The 17,888-nt window shown below is 39.5% G+C and overlaps 1 protein-coding gene across 1 annotated transcript in view; it reads left to right on the top strand.

Annotated features, from left to right (window-relative positions):
* DSCAM (DS cell adhesion molecule) overlaps nt 1-17,888 on the top strand; it is a gene marked incomplete at its 5' end in the record, with an annotated part of 740,232 nt that overhangs the window by 459,564 nt on the left and 262,780 nt on the right. The window contains 2 exons of the mRNA XM_065875917.1: nt 156-434; nt 15,530-15,649. Of these exons, the coding sequence (XP_065731989.1) occupies nt 156-434; nt 15,530-15,649 (399 nt within the window). The remainder of the gene's footprint in view (nt 1-155; nt 435-15,529; nt 15,650-17,888) is intronic.

Genomic DNA, 17,888 nt, shown 5'->3' with positions numbered 1-17,888 from the left:
TCCAATCTTCTACCAGTTCATATACTTTTATGCTATAGCAGTGATTTGTATTAATCTTTCAATGTCATGCAAAAGGGTTAAAGAAAAAAATATAGAGTATTTACACAGTTCATTATCATCTTTCCTCTCTTACTTTTTCTTTTCTTTTCTTTCAGTTCCACCTTTTATCCAACCTTTTGAGTTTCCAAGATTCTCCATTGGACAGCGGGTCTTCATCCCGTGTGTTGTGGTCTCAGGGGACCTACCCATCACCATCACCTGGCAGAAGGACGGCCGGCCAATCCCAGCGAGCCTCGGGGTGACCATTGACAACATTGACTTCACGAGCTCCTTAAGGATTTCCAACCTCTCCCTGATGCACAATGGGAATTACACCTGCATAGCCCGCAATGAGGCAGCAGCTGTGGAGCACCAAAGCCAACTAATTGTGAGAGGTGAGGAGACACTTAGGATGCATGGCACCTATGCAGTCAGATTCAACAGCACTCACCAATGGTGTTTCCTTGAAATGTTATGAAAATAACCAGAATTCATAAGAATTCCCTGTCATCCCGTTTAAACACACACACACACACACACACACACACACACACACACACACACACACACTTGTAGAAGCCAACTATGAACTCCCCTAAACTCCAAGCCAAGGTGTATTTACCTAAAATGTGAAGTTTCAGAAAATTAGCAGAGAAGAAATGTGTGAATGAGATGTGGCGACCATGGGATTTAATTCTTGAAATAAGGCTTCCCTGCATTAACCCAGTGACTTGTGAGGCCCAAAATCCATGAGCTCATGCTGTGTTATATTTATTTTATATAGCACTTTTTATATTATCATCTAGATTGATGGCTTTTAAAAATATTTGCCAAAGCCATATGTCACAGTTTTTCTGAAGTCAAAAAATAGTAGCTTTTTATATTTTTTTATTTTAGTTTTAGAAATGTGGTTTTCTTTGTTCCTCCCTTCTGTTGAGCATTAAATGTCTATCTTGGAAGGGTATTGAAACAGTTACTAAATTAAGCAAAGTGTGACAATATTTATGAAAAAAAATAAAATAAGATGGTTTAACTTGTAGAAAACTTTGCCAGGGCTCTCAATGCACCTAAAATGTAAGCAACAGTCTTATTTCAAATCTCTTTGCAAGTCAGCAAATTCCCATCAAGGTTCACACTTGCCATCTTCAAAATGAGGAGCTAGTGTTCTCCAGTGTCTGTTGAACATGGATGTTCTGTGATTTTATGGTTCTCCTAGAGTTGTAGGTGTTCATCTACCAGTAGAATATTCATCCACATTGCAAAAGTAAATGTATGAAATTAAAGATGTATATTAATGTTGATTGTTTGCATTTTAAAGTCCTTGAACACAGGGCTCTCACTGTAATTGTCAGGAGGGGATGATTTCCATTACCTGCAAGACAGTCAATAGATGTAAGCAGACTCTTTCTTGAGCAATAGGTTCCCATGTCCTTCCTCAGTCCTTACAACCTGTCCACATGACCCCTCTCCTTCCTTTCTTGTTGAAGAGTAATGCTCATTCTGTCTACTTGCCAACAAAATTAAGTGGAGCATACTTAGAATTCATATGAAGGCACCAACTTTGTGAAAAAGATTTTCCCTGAGTGAGTAAGAAAATCTACCTTCAGTTAGATACAAAACAAAGGTACAAATGGCCTTATGCTAATAAAATTGGGATACATTAAATGTTTTTTCCCATTTTTGTAGATATATAAAAATGGGAGCCAATCTAGTACTGCTTCCCAAGTGTTTTCTTATAAGGAGAACTGACTCTTACTATCATTTGTGAAGGGCAAAGCAGTGAGTACATTAGCCTGTCTCCGATATAATCTGCTCTGAAGGATCCAGGTCAGAGAACAGAAATGCTACATAAAAATGTACATGAGTGTTCTGTGAATCACTTGCCTTCCCAGGAAATGCAACCAGACTTTTTTGACCAAGGCAAAGGTCAGATGACCTGGAATTGAGCCTAGCCAATCAGGATAATGTAGTGGATCACAATCTGATTAGTATCTCCGTGTGGTTGTTTTTTAAATATGTTAAATAAGGTTCTGTGAAATTAACATTAAGTCACTAGTTAGGTGATATAGCCCCGAGAAAGGAAATGTGCTTCACAAGCAGGTCAGTAGCTGGAGAAATAGTCAAGGACAAGGTAATGTGCGGGGGCAGTGGTTCACAATCCAGGCTTCACCATAAAATCTCCTGGGAGATTTAAGAAAACACTAATGACCATTTTCTGGTCCTAACTAAGCCCAACTAAATCATTATCTCTGGGAGTATATCCATCTCCCAGATCTCTGGGGCATTATCCTTTTTTTTTTTCAATTCAAAATCACCTGTTAGTGGTTCTTGAATTGTGTCACACATTAAAATTATGTGGGGAGCTTTAAAAAATTCCTGATGTCCAGGTTGAAGTCCAATTAAATAACCATCATTGGACATGGGACCCAGGCACCAGGAATTTGTAAAATCCCTGAGTTGATTCTAATATGCAACCAAGTTTAAGTCTAAGCACCCTGGGTAATTTGAATATGCAGCTATTTTAGAAGTCTAGAGTTTTTTATCTAAATGCAAAGAGGGGCCATTGGTGACTTTAACTAGGCTAGTGGCATGGTCTGATTTATGTTTTTAATCATAACACTAGCAGCTGTGGAAAGAATGGATTGGTCCAGAAAGCAAGTAGGTAAGAAGCTATTTCAGAAGACGAGGCAAGATAAAAAGCGCCTTGAGTCAAGGTGGTCACAGTCAAGGTAATGAGAAGCAGACAAATTTGCAATATGTTTTGGAGACGAATCAAACAAAGCATGTATATATAGTGAATGTTGCAAAGAGAGAGAAAGAGGAATTGTTAAATGAAGTACATATTTTGCCTAATAAGGTAAATGAAAGTGTCTTCTACAGAAGTGGAGAAGATACAAGGAATAGCTGTTGTCACAAGGGAAAGAATGATGTGGGAGAAACAAGAAGGTCTAGACTCAAGGCATTCCAAAATTTAAGGTTCCAGAATAAGAGGAGGAATCAGCAAAGGAGACAGGAAGAAGGAGCAGTCAGTGAAATAGGAGGAAATCCAGTGGACTGTGGGGTCCTGAAAGCAAAATAGGAAATAATCAAGAAAGATAGGTGATAAAGTATATCAAATCCCACTGAAAGTAGAAAAAGAGGAGAACCAACAATTGCTCATTGGGTTTTAGGAAGATGGATATTGTTTGTTACCTTGTAGAGTGGCGTGGCTGCAGTGAATCCCTGATTAGTGGGGCTTGAACAAAGAAAGGGAAGTGAATGTGTGGGAACTCAGGAAAATACAACTATTTTTGGATTTTCAGGAATGTTGGTATGACAGGAGGCAAGGTGGACATGGGACAAGGGAAGCTTACATGCTGATGGGAATGAGCCAATAGAGAGGAAAAAAGTATGTGGCAGGATAAAGAGATAATTACAGGATCCAAGTTCTTGACTTAGTTAATTGGGTTCTTTGAACCAGTGGAATATGTACAAACTAGTGTAATAATAATCTTGGTGGGGCTCCAGAAAGTAGAACCAACAGAAATGGTTGGAAATTTCAATGAGACAGATTTTGAGTCAAGTAACTTAAAAGATAAATATAAAATTCATCCAATGGGGTTATCAGAGAGTAACATGCAGTGGATTTATCCTCCTACCATCAACAATTATAAAACTGGACAAAACTTTATAAAGTAACCATTTTCCAAATACGAAACAGGCAGCACAGGGCTGTGGTCCTAGAGAGGAGAGAAATATATGAGTTAAGCCCCAAATTCACCCCATATTTTTTCTTGGTGCACTTTCCAAACCATGATAGACAGATGCAGAACCCAAATAGATAATGGTGATTTTTATGGTGAAGAAAAACAAAGAACCATTAGAACCATTGAGGTGCTGGATATTGCAGGTCAGAGTACTAGAGAGTGGGGAGCTGTTCAAAGAAAGATTTCTAAAAATCTGTATAGGGCTCCCTTTGGGTCTTTAGCTTAATACTACACTTCACATGCATAGCGCGAGACCCTATGAAATCTAGCAGAGAACAACTTCCAGGCGTATGTGAGATGAATACAGCTTCCAGCAGTCACACAGTCCTGAGAAACATTGGAGTTCTGATTAGCCAGAGTAGAGAACACACAGGGAATTCAGTTAAAATCTCAGAAGAGGCCACACACTAAGAGAGGCCTAATCTAGCCCTGGGATAAGGGCTACTCTAGACCAGCCCTAATAAAAAGCCTACAGGTAGCCTTGACAGGATTAAATTTCTTCACTGGTAAATCGACTGTTTGCAAGAATAACATTCAGTGTTCTTAAAAGGAAGACAACAAAATCCAGACTCTCAATATCATAGCATATCTGCAATGCCTTGCACATAATTACTGGCTATGAGAAGAAATAGGAAAATGTGAGCCATAAATAAAAGGAAAAAAAAGAAAAGAAAAGAAACAGCCTAATGGGCATACAGATGTTAGAATTAGCAGACAGGGTTTTAAAGTAGCTATAATAAACATTTTCAAAAATTCAAATGAAAAGATGTGTGCAATGAGTGAATACATAGGGAATGCAAGAAGAGAAGTTTAAAACATTTTTTAAAAAGAACCAAAAGGAAATTCTAGATCTGAAAAGCACAATATCTGAAATGAGAAACTAACTAGATATATTAAGTGGGATCTTGGATACTGCAGAACAAAGGATAACTGAACTTGAAAAGAGGGCATGAGAAAAATATCCAAATTTTTTAGAGAGATAAAAGACTTAAAATGGCAAACAATGCCTCAGTGAGCTTGAAGTAATGTCAAGGAGTCCAATATAAACATAGTTAGAGCCTCAGAAAGAAGGGCAGGAAAAGCATAGATCTGAATAGTAATAACTTGAAAATCTTCAAATGTGGTGAAAAATATAAATCTACTGGTCAAAATAATTAATGAAATTCAAGTAAAATAAGCACAAAGAAAGAACCATGCCATAGCACATCATAGGGTGTAGATTTTACAGATTTTTGCATAATCTATCAAACTGTACATTTAAAACCTGTGAATATTACTGTATATAAACTGCACCTCAATTTGTTAAAAATTTAAATGTATATTTTCTAAGATTCAAAATTCTTCAAAAATGAAATAATTCCCTTCACAAAATATTAACTTTCCTGACAATGGAGGAGACACCATTTATCAAAAGCCGAACGATATTTTGAAAGACGTTGCATGAAATAGGTGTCACAGCCTAGTGGCTGGCCTCAATAAAGAGTAGTTTCCCTTCTGGCATTAAGGCTCAATGATTTAAAGTTAAAGGCTCTTAGTTGCACTCCTTCCTCACGGGCTATATCATATTTTATAACACATACGGAAAATATTCTAACTTCAGCATGACTTTTAGTAAACATATCTCTTTGTTAATTCTATCTAATGGAATATATAAGGCACATAAGGTACACAACTTTCCTTAGCCCATGCTACAATGGAGATGGGTTTATGATTCATTGAATTAAAATTTAAACCTGGGCCAATTCTTGAGCTCATGTTGCATAGATACCATAACAGATCATCATGCTGATTTCAGAAAATAATCACCTTTAAATAAACCTTAATAAAGTCAAGGCAGCTTTCTCTGGGCCTACTCTTCTTTTAATTACAGTTGGAATGGCAATGGCTAAAATGAATTAATTAAATAAGGATTACAAGATAACCCTAACTCTCTAATGAAGCTTTCTCTATTTTAAAGTCCTTGTCTGTAGCAATCATTATTTTACTTGTTTTTCTCAAAAACTTAACAGTCCCATGAGTTCAGTATTTTCTTGTGTCTTACTTGTCTGCAAAAGAAAACAAAAATATCACTAAGCTTGATGTCTTCCAAATATCAATGGATAGATATAAACTTTTACACCCACTCCCAAATGACTGCATTTGCTCTGTCCTTCATTGCTTCATCTTTCCCTTATTGCATCATGAAGCAACAAAGGAGTTAACACATACTCCTAACTGCCAGTCCTTGGGGTAGAGTCACTGGGATGATGAAAGCTCATTTCCTCCCATTGAGAACTCCTGCTCCAGTGGGAATGAGGCAGATTCCAGAAGGGAGGGAGAAATCCTGAAGGATTGGAAAATATAGCAAGTAGTTAAGAGGAGAGGAAGGAAGACATCATGTTCCTGGAAGAAGGTCTGTTACTTGCAATGTCAGGAGGGCTTGATAGGGCAGATACATCTGTGTCTGGGGGAATGGTGTGAAAAATGGCAAAATGAAGAAGGGTGAGACTTGAGAGCTAAGTCTGGTCCACATCTTGAAGGCTTTCTGTCCTATGAAAGAGGTCTGGAGGGCATGGAAATTTATGCAGAGTTTTAAAGCAGAAAAATCATATGGTTCATGACAGGACGAGTCACACATTGGAATAAAATGAGTCTAGGTAGGACGCCTGAAGGGGAGGTCTTTGTAGTCCCCATGAGAAGTGATGATGGCTGTAGCTAAAGTGGTCATAGGATGGGCAAAACAGAAGATGCTTGGCAGGATTTAATGGCCAGTTGTGTGAGGGAAATGTGTGAGGGCAATATTTGAGAAGCCTTGAGGACAGATGTGCAAGAATTCTGGCCAAGGACTGTGCTGGGTGTTGGGTTGGGGAGTCGCTCCAGATGTAGAACATTTCACCAACTCATCTGTTTCCCCTCTGCCCTTAGTACACAATGATTGGAGCAGGGCACTTTCTCCCTGCATGACTAATGCCTGCTGTGGGTGACAGCTTGTCTTCTTGTATAGCTAGAGATCAGGCAGCTGCTCTCAGAATTTCAAATTTCAGTTTGAATGGTCAAGAACAGGAATTTTATCACCACTTCAGCTAGATCACATTCTGGATAAGCTAAATAGATCTTTTTTGGTAAAATGAAGAATCTTATTTATTATTGCCATTTGGAATGAAGAGTGTTCCATACTGCACACTGTAGACTCACTAACTTTGGAACATAATCTGTCCTTTGATTCATGAAAACTATGCAAAGATATAGTTGGAGAAACAAAACCCACATAAAAATAGCAAGCCATGTTAGACAATAATTATATGGATTTTTATTTAAATCTTTAACTCAAATTAGAGAATGTTTTCCTCTTAGGGGCTTTAAAGTTTTTGGCCTGAGATGTAGCTTGGGAAAAGTAGAAATAGAATAAGGAGTTCAGAGACCTTGAAGTTGCCCTGTCGCAGTGAGGGTGGTTGGAAAGTCTCCAAGTGGCAGACTGCTAATGACAAGAGCAAAACGACCTCTGATAAGGGAGAGGTCAGTGCCGTTTGATAGACTTCATGGAAGGAGTGAGCACCATCAGCCTTGATGTATAAGTAAGGTTTAGAAAGAAAATAAAAAATATAGCAACAGGGCTTCCCTGGTGGCACAGTGGTTGAGAATCCGTCTGCCAGTGTAGGGGACACGGGTTCAATCCCTGGTCCGGGAAGATCCCACACGCCGCAGAGCAACTAAACCCATGTGCCACAACTACTGAGCCTGTGCTCTAGAGCTCATGAACCACAACTACTGAGCCCATGCACCTAGAGCCCGTGCTCCACGGCAAGAAAAGCCACCGCAATGAGAAGCCAGCAGGCAGCAATGAAGACCCAACACAACCAAAAGTAAATAAATTAAATACATTAATTTTAAAAAAATTTCAGTAAGTAAACCAAGGTCCACATTTTTGCTTGTTCATTTTCTATATGACTTTGGAAACATGATTGAGTTTCTCTGAGTCTCAGTTTTCTCATCTGTAAAATGGAAATAATGAGACTTACCTCTTGGAATTACTGAGAGAATTGAATCAGGTAACAATTGCTATATCCTTAGCACCCAGATAGTAGCAGGGCTCTCCAGTTTCTCTTCATTTAATGAATGAGTAGAAGGAGGACAGAGGCATTCAGACATATTTTCTGAGGTCAGTGAGGGATAAACAGCACCAGTTAAGACACAGAGGCTGTGCCATTATTTATTTATTTTTAACATCTTTATTGGAGTATAATTGCTTTACAATGGTGTGTTAGTTTCTGATTTACAACAAACTGAATCAGTTATACATATACATATGTTCCCATACCTCTTCCCTCTTGCATCTCCCTCCCTCCCACCCTCCCTATCCCACCCCTCTAGGTGGTCACAATGCACGGAGCTGATCTCCCTGTGCTATGCGGCTGCTTCCCACTAGCTATCTATTTTACGTTTGGTAGTGTATATATGTCCATGCCACTCTCTCGCTTTGTCCCAGCTTACCCTTCCCCCTCCCCATATCCTCAAGTCCATTCTCTAGTAAGTCTGTGTCTTTATTCCCATCCTACCCCTAGGTTCTTCATGACATTTTTTTTCTTAGATTCCATATATATGTGTTAGCATATGGTATTTGTTTTTCTGACTTACTTCACTCTGTATGACAGACTCTAGGTCCATCCACCTCACTACAAATAACTCAATTTCGTTTCTTTTTATGGCTGAGTAGTATTCCACTGTATATATGTGCCACATCTTCTTTATCCATTCATATGTGATGGACACTTAGGTTGCCTCCATGTCCTGGCTATTGTAAACAGAGCTGCTGTTATGCCATTATCATAGTTAGCCCGCCTGCTTGTTGCCTTGAACAAATACATGCTTGATGTATGAAGTGATGGGGAACCTCAGAAGTCCTAGAACTGATTGCCTTTGGGGGTGGGAGACCAGTCTGGTAGCAGTCAGTGGGCTGTGTCTCTACAGATAAGGGAACCCAGGGAAGACCCCTTGGCCTGTCAACTGACCCCCCAGACCCCATCCCTGCTTCCCTCGCCTCTCTTTTTCCTTCCATCCCTATCACAATTTGGACACCTATTAGCTGTGTGATCTTGAGTAAATTCCTTAAGCTATTTTTACCCCAATTTTCTTATTCCTAAAATGGGAGAATAGTCAATAGGTGTTTTCTGAGGGTTAAAAAAAAGTATGTATTTATCACAGCAACTGGCACATAATAAGCCAGCAGGTGGTAACTCCCTTTCCGGCTCTTCTTCTGTTTCTCCCTTCCTTCCACTCACATCTGCATGACTTTGGTACATGATTGAGGACACAATACATAGAAGAGGCTGGGGGTAATCCCAAGTATCAGGCAATTAATTAGAATGGTGGCCTAGGGAATACAGTCAAAAAGGTAATAGTGCAATATATTTTTGCAGAAGCTGAAGCAGTTGGGGATAAATTGTGTGTGGAAGGTAGAGGTGATAACTGAGATGTTAAGGCTGAGGTATAGGATAAAAAGGTAGGATTGAAATGGAATTTGGGAACCCAGTTCCTGGTTATTCCTTACACCAGAGTCATATGACCTTGGGCCATTGTAAAGCTAAGCACATTTTTATAGTTTGGGTCACTGGGAAGATTTACGAAGACTTAATTTAAAATAAATTCGCTGTTATCATAAGAAGTTAAAAGAAAAAACCCTTGGCACTTATGCATGTGCCTCATGACTTACACGGGCAGTGGATGGATGATCACCCTAATGTCACACTCAGTTGGGTGACCTTGGCATAGATGAAGCCGCTTTGAGGGAAAGGACTGAACTTAATGGCAAAACACACCTGCCCTTTGGTTCTATTATTGGCTCAGCACCACTGCGAGGAAAGCTACCAACACTGTGATTTCCTATCTGCGATTCCAAAGGTCAGTTTTCTTACACTTCTTTATATCTTATGACGGGTCTGTTGTTTCTGGCTTTTAACGGTGAGCTGGCACACAGTGAAACAAACGCATTATCTAAAAAGCCCTTACTTGACCTTTATTTGGCAGGAAAAAGAAAACTTATACAAGGGCACTATCTGGTTGCTGTTTGTGGACCCAATTTATGATACTATATTCATGCTATCATTTTGCTTTATTCATCCATTCATTTTTCCAACAAATACTTGTCAAGCACCTATTTTATAATAGATGCTGTGAGTACTGGGGGTACCATGGTGATCAACACACAGAGAGCAAGTCCCTGCCCCATAAAACTTAGTAACAACCTAAATGGGAAAAGAATTTGAAAACCAGTAGAGACATATGTATATGCATAACTGAATCACTTTGCTGTACACGTGAAACTAACACAATAGTGTTAATCAACTATACTCCAATATAAAGTAAAAAGTTAAAAAAATCTTACATTTTTCAGAGCAGGAGAGAGGCAATGAACACACAAGCGATGTCAGGTGTCTACCTGTGGTATGAAATGTAAAGCTTGATAGGAGGATTGACAGCGATAAGGGAATGGAATTTTCAGATGCACAGGGTAAGCCTTTCTGAAGAGATTTTTGAAAAGAGACTTGACCAAAGTGAGGGGGTGAGTCACAGGTCTCTCTGTAAGAAGCGAGTTACAGGCAGAGAGACAAACAGGTACAAAGACCCTGAGTCAGGAGTGGGTTTTGTGGGTTCAAAGTACAGCAAGAGACCAATGTGCTCACTGTTCAGTAGGAGAGAATGGGGGGTGGCGGTTATCTATTCTGGGTATGACAGGAAGCCACTGGAGGTTAATTTCCAGTGTCATAAATTAACTCTTACCTAGACTTTGATCAATTACTATCTTGACTAAATGCCATACAGCAGAGAATGGCAATATTTATCTACACAAGACCCCTGTCTTCCGCTGCCACCACCAAGTAGCTTCCGGTTTACCTTCAATAAAACTGAATCCCTGTCCCTGTTGACAGTTAGTGAAACCTACATCCATTCTTTGGAAATATATAGCTACTTAGAGGCCATGAGTTCCAATCATAAAACACTGGACTGCACCTAACACTGAAAAATTCCTGTCCTATTGTATACCTGTCCTATTACTCCCTTAAAAACAGCAAAAATAATTCTTCCCTTTAATAAACAGACCAAAGCCAAAAATCACATATTTTAAACAACCCTCATCTTAAGCATCATGAAGCAGGCAACTCTCTCAAAGGAATCCCTTCAAGATTTCAGATAGTGTCAGGCTACATGGGTCCCATGACAGGGTTTGGGTATTTTAGAACATATACATCTCGCGTGACTCTTTTTAGGGCAACAGGAGTATTGCATGTGCACGCAATTATGATTCATAGAAATGTATGGCAACAGTGGCCTGCATTGCCTTTTGGGGATGTGACATAATTATTTGGTTGAACCCATCCCTTCTATCTCTTTAATCACCCTAGTCCCCACTGGAAAAGTTTCTCTATTGGAAAGCCAGCTATATTGGTGGATATGTTCACCACAAATAAAGTGTTCTGCAAATAAAAGGAAACCAAAATATAGTTAAAAAAAAAAAAAAGGAAACCAGCAACTTTGAGGAATTATAACAAAGACAATACAGAGTCTTCAGTCTTTAGGTCCTATCATAAGTTTTGGCTAAAATCATGACAGTGCTGACAGCTCTGCATCCTTCCACCTTCAGTTCTATATCTCGTTGGCCAAAACCCTCCTGCAGTTCTCTGTGCTTTCTTCTGTTAGATGGTGCTTCTAGACCCGTACTCCTCAAAGATCTTGTGCATTGGGGTCACTCTGATCTGAGTTATTAACGGAGCCATTGCTACTTTGGATAGGGTCTGTTTCCTAGTCTTTATAATTGGAACAATAATATCCATTTATTGATTTGTCCATTCAACAGATATTTGCAGAATACTTTCTATGTTCCAGCACTGTGTTATGTGCTGGGATGCAATGGTCTGCAAGAAAGGCATGGTTCTTGTTCTCCCAGGTGTGCAGCCAGATGTGGGAGACAGGCATTTAAACCAGCAACACCAAACATGTGGTAAAGGCTATGACATGATAACGCAGGATTCTGTGGAGGCACTCAGTCTTGTCCACAGCATCAGAAAAGGTGTCCCACACTAAGTGAAATTTGAGCTGAGATGTAAATACAACTAACTGATAATTTGTTAAACAAAGAAATACAGAAGCCTATGTGAAGACCCAGGGGGAGCTGGAGAATAGATAGACTGGAACAAAGCTTACAAGAGGAAATGTCAAGAGATGAAGCTGGAGTGCAAGGACCCAAGTCATAAAGAGCCTTCAAAATATTGTAAGGGTTTCAGTTATGTCAAGGGACAATGCGAAGGCACTGATGATTTTAAGCAGGGAAGTCACATCATGTGATTTCTCTCTTAGAAGGATCTTTCAGGCCACTGTGTGCAGAAGGCATTCGAGTAGGCCAGTAGGTAGCAGGTAGACTAGTTAGAAAACTGTTTCATAAATCCAGATAAAAGCCAGTTTTAGCCTTATCTCAGGTTAAGTCCCCCTGAAAGCAGAGTGTGAGGTATAGGACTGGCTGTAGATCACTTATTTGAGATGTAATTCCTGGATCCCAGAGTGAAAGAATGAAGAGATATGAGATTAGGAAAGGAGGGGGAAAAAATCAGTAGAAGTTGCTTTAATGAGCTAGTTGCTGCTGTGGGCAACTGGGGCTCATTCCTTCTGGGAACCTTCCAAGGCACCACACAGAACAGTTGTTCTCAAAGGTAGTCTCTGGACCTGCAGCCTCAGCGTCACCTGAGAGCTTATTAGAAAAGGCAGTGTCTTGGATCCTGCCTCAGACCTACTGGGTCAAAACTTTTAGGGACAGGGTTCAGCAACTTGGGTTTTAATCAACTCTTCAGGTGATTCTGACACCCTCTGGTGTTTAAGAAGCGCAGACATAGAGCACACCTTAGAGTTGTCCAATAGGATTGGAGGATGGAGACGCAGGGCATTTATCCCGATGCCCACCCCTCACTGATTGCACCCATGAAGGTGAGTGTTTGTTACTTTAGAGAAGGCCCTGAGACAGCAAAGAGAGACTCCTGTTCTTGGTGTGGTGCCCTGGCAAAATGCATGGAGCTGTCCACCCTGCGGTGCTGAAACCAGATGGATGGAGGCACTTCACCGCACACCCTGTCTACCCATCATGACTAGGACACGGCAATGAAGATGAAGAGAATTTGAGGATATGTGACACATTTGCAAGAAAGAATCATCAGTACCTGATACAAGGAGATTAAAGAGGGGCATATGAAAGATAATTCTCAATTTTATGGGCCATTTCCTTCAGTAATTGCCTTACACTTACAATATGTCAGTGGTTATTTTCCATGTAAACCTCTGTGATTGGTTTTTAAATAATATTGCTTTGGATTAGAACCAAATAGAGGGGAGGAATCATGGATCAATTATAATTAGACATTCTTCCAGAGGAAATGCAAGAGATTAGCTACCTTGCCCATTTGACAAGAGATTCCTTGCTCTTAGCAGAATTTGAGCCAAATAGAATGTACATGATTGCATATTTACCTTCCACCCTGGACAGAATGATTCTGACATGATGTCTTAAACTTTGCAATCTACCTTTGTGGTTGTTAGATTAATTTTACTAGAAAACTTTGCTCTATAATATCTCCAGCATTTTTTTCCTAGGAATAATTTGCTCACCATGAGACAGACACACCTTGTCACTTTTTTTTTTTTTTTTTTTTTTTTGTGATACACGGGCCTCTCATTGCTGTGACCTCTCCTGTTGCATAGCACAGGCTCTGGACACACAGGCTCAGTGGCCATGGCTCACGGGCCCAGCCATTCCACGGCATGTGGGATCCTCCTGGACCGGGGCACGAACCCATGGCCCCTGCATCGGCAGGCAGACTCTCAACCACTGCGCCACCAGGGAAGACCTGGGAACTCATTTTATAGCATTGGTATGGGGATAACATGAATTAAGATTATAAAAGTTGTCAGAAGTGCCTGGAAGATATGAAGTGTTGTAGGAGTGTTGGTTAATTTAGTAAATGCAGGTGTGTCCAGCTTTAACATCATTAATAAACACAGTTTCCAACGTGCACATTATTTAATTAAATAATTTGCACAGCCAATGGGTCTTTTCATAGTGAGCAATTTTATTCCATTTAGGTGGTATTCTGAGACAAATGTAGTCTATAGAATGTAAATATATTTTTAAAAAGTGATAAGGGGGCTTCCCTGGTGGCGCAGTGGTTGAGAGTCCGCCTGTCGATACAGGGGACACGGGTTCATGCCCCGGTCCAGGAAGATCCCACATACCGCGGAGCAGATGGGCCCGTGAGCCATGGCCGCTGAGCCTGCACGTCCAAAGCCTGTGCTCTGCAACGGAGAGGCCACAACAGTGAGAGCCCTGCGTACCGCAAAAAAAAAAAAAAAAAGAGTTCCCAGTTTACAGATAAGAAAATCGAAGCTAAGAAACATTTGACCGCTTACACAAGATGACCAACCTAGAAGTAGCAAAGTTGGAGATCAAATCCAGGTGTTTAGCCTTTGGTTCTGTGCTCTTAGTCATCACTCTCTGTTGTTTCTTCCAGAAACACAGCAGTGAGTTCCATTTCTAGCTGCTTCTTGTCTTGATTTTATTCCCCCCTCCTTGGCTGTTTGATGGGCAAAGTGATGTTCACTATGGCTCATGCCATTTCAACATGCTCCTAAGATCCTAACTAGTGTAGACTCTAAACTTCTCCCCAGTCCATTTCATGTGGTGGCTGGAATTCCTATATATCTTTAACACATAGGACCACATTTTTGCCTCAAAATGAAGAATTCTGGAAATTGCAATGCAGAAAAGATTAGCCTTATCAGGAGTTGTGGAAAGGAGGGGAAGAACGCCCACATTTGCTAAGTATCTGATATATGGTGGACATAATCTACGTCCTCTCACCTAGTCTCATGACAGTCTCATTGAAAATCCATCCTATAATTAGTCACTGATCTGCTGGAAAAGATTTCTGGATCCTATCACCTTTAGTTGCTACCTTTCTTAGAAGAATCTGTATCTTCTCTTTAAGAGAAGACTTGAATACTCTTAAAATCACAAGAACAACTCAAAACATTTATGTTCTCTTGGCAGGTATTTTTTAAGCAGAGTGCATGTGTATATTTTGGGTAGGGCTGGTGTTTTTTTCAGCATCTCACAAAACTCACCAAATAAGCAGTTACTTAATCTGTTTGTTTGTTTTTTCTTTCAAATCGGTACTCTATAAAGCCTTCACGGCACCTCCCTTCAACTGGTTTCCATAGTCCCTTTTTGGCTCAGAAGGGTACTGATGTCAGAAATAATGGTCTATGTGTCTTTATCAGATTTTTAGGAAATGTTCAATACCATGTTGTGTTCTTTACTGCCTTTAGGAAGAGACTATTAATTCTCCCTTCATCTCCTGTTAGAGGAAGAATAGATATTGGATGCTTTAAAAACATTTCATACCCAAGAATGGATCCCTGAAGATCTTCCATAACAGATCAAAAACAGAATGTCACATTCCCTTGGTTTAGTCAAGCTGCCACACTCCAGAGTCCAGTGCAAAGCAACTTCCATCTGCATCAGATCATTGATATAATAAGAAAAATCACCTGCACTGAAATTGCTTCCTTAATTGGCCCCTAATTACAAATCCTCTGCTTTATTTTCACATATATGTAAAGCATTCTTTGTGCTTTCATGCTTGTTAAAATTCTTGGATTTCTTAAAATCACAGCTTTAATAATCCACAGTCTTGTCTGAATTACTGGTGGCATTTCTTTCTTTTCAGTTCCTCCCAAGTTTGTGGTCCAGCCACGGGACCAAGACGGGATTTATGGCAAGCCTGTCATCCTCAATTGCTCAGCTGAGGGTTATCCTGTACCCACCATCGTGTGGAAATTCTCTAAAGGTATGAAGTTACTTGATTTGCTTGTAATCTACCAAATGTATGTTATATTCTAAAGGATGAGATGAGCATTTCTTGCAGAGATGTTTCTTACAAATATATACATTCCCACCTCCATCAAGTGTATCCATCCTTCACATACACCCCTAGTAACCCACCTAAGTGTTTTCATTTGGGCCATGAAATGTTCTTGTATAACATGCCCTTGGAAAGACTGGGTAGAGGAGGCAGTTTATGTAAGTTATTTCAGCACCTGGGAAAGCTCTACCTTGACTACCTGGGAAAGCTCTACCTTGACTACCTATGTTGGATGACCATGATCTTCTTGGGGACCCCTGCAAGCCCATACACATGGAAAAACAAGTATAAATTGTCAGAATTACTCATTGTTGGAAAATTATTTCTCCAGTATTTAGATAACTAAGGGTAAGTGGCTTTAGAAGGTTAAAATAAAACTTCTGGTTGTTTTATTTACCTAGATACCATAGATATAAAAAACTACCTATCATCTCCTGGGTAGTCTCTTTTTAAAAGCAAAATTTCACCCTTAATCTTGCTTTCTCTTCAAAGGCAAAGCAATGTTTCCCAGTATTAAGGTAACACTGTAAACATTACATAAATTAAAATGAGCAGTGTTGGAAACTAATGAGGGAACCATTCTAGACATGGTAAAAATAATTTATTTCTATCTTATCACCTTCTCCAGGAAAGTTTCCTTAGCTATGCTTACGAACGTGTTGGAAATTCTCTTTCCTTTCTCATTCACATAACTTCCTTCAGCAATTTATTAAACAGGTGAGGGCAAACTATATACTGATAGGATGAACAAACAACAAATAAATAAATCATGTTTTTTTTCCTAACAATCTTAAGACTTAAGGTATATACTGTGTTGCATTTTCTTATTGTGAAAGTAACAGCAATCAGAAAAAAACAAACGGCATACTTGCCACAGTTCCCTTTTGGTGTATTTCCTTTAGGGCGGAGGAGCAGAGGGAGGAAAGAGAGGGATAGATACCATTTGGTTGGGGGGAGAATCAATTAAATTTGTTTTAAATCCCTGAGATTACTCCCCTGTAGCATGCCACATACATTGTCCATGTGAAAAGCACTTTATCCCAAAATAAAAGCCCGTTATTCAGAGTATCTGCCCGCGTGACTTTTTATTTGGGGCCATACTTGTAGCCCTATGTTGCATTACATGGAAACAAATAGCATACATTTGATTTAATGTGCTTTATATCGATGTGCATGGAGTTTATATAGATGTTACAAACATTTCCCATGATGCTTATCTTCTTCAAAATTATTTCTAATGCTTGACATTGTGTGGATGTTCTTTCTTTCTCTTGGGTTGTTTTCCATTTCTCACTATTACAAACACTGCAGAAGTGAACATCCTCGTGTGTTAGTTCAATGTGCATATGTGCGGTTGCTTTCTTTTTCTTTTCTTTTCTTTTTTTTTTTTGAGGAACCTCCATACTGTTCTCCATAGTGGCTGCACCAATTTACATTCCCACCAACAGTGTAGGAGGGTTCCCTTTTCTCCACACCTTCTCCAGCATTTATGGTCTGTTGATTTTTTGATGATGGCCATTCTGGCTGGTGTGAGGTGATACATCATTGTAGTTTTGATTTGCATTTCTCTAACAGTTAGTGATGTTGAGTGTCTTTTCATGTGTCTGCTGGCCATCTGTATGTCTTCGTTAGAGAAATGTCTGTATAATCCCTAGAAGTGAAATACTGTGATCGCACTGAAGGCTCTTGGTCTGCACTGGACCAGGACACATTGGAAAATATTAGGGCAATTTACACACTGACCAGTAGTATGAAGCTGTGTATGTATTGCACCCTTGCCAACTAGATAGTATCCTTTTTTCCTTAGTCTTTACTATGTGATGGGTGAATTGTTTTAATTTACAAATTCCTGTCTTAATTTACAAATTTAGATTACTAATGATATTGAAAATGTTTTAGCCTTTGTTTACAGACCATTTCATTTTCCCATTTGGAGAATTTCTCATTCATGTTACTCTCACACTCATCTCCATGTCTCATTTATTTGAAAGAGTGTTTTTCATAGATTAAATAACCCTTTGTCTGTTATGGGTGTTACAGACATCTTATTCCTTCCCATCACTGATGTGCAAATTAAATTATAGAAGCCTTTTTACCTTTGAACTTGATATGCAATTTAAAATCATTAAGGAAAAATTTAAAAATTGCAGCAAATTTTTAAAAG

The sequence above is a fragment of the Phocoena phocoena genome, chromosome 4 (genome assembly GCF_963924675.1).
Source record: "Phocoena phocoena chromosome 4, mPhoPho1.1, whole genome shotgun sequence".
NCBI lineage: Eukaryota > Metazoa > Chordata > Mammalia > Artiodactyla > Phocoenidae > Phocoena > Phocoena phocoena.
The sequence above is the reverse complement of the archived record's forward strand: the minus strand, read 5'-3'. Positions and strand labels throughout refer to the sequence as shown.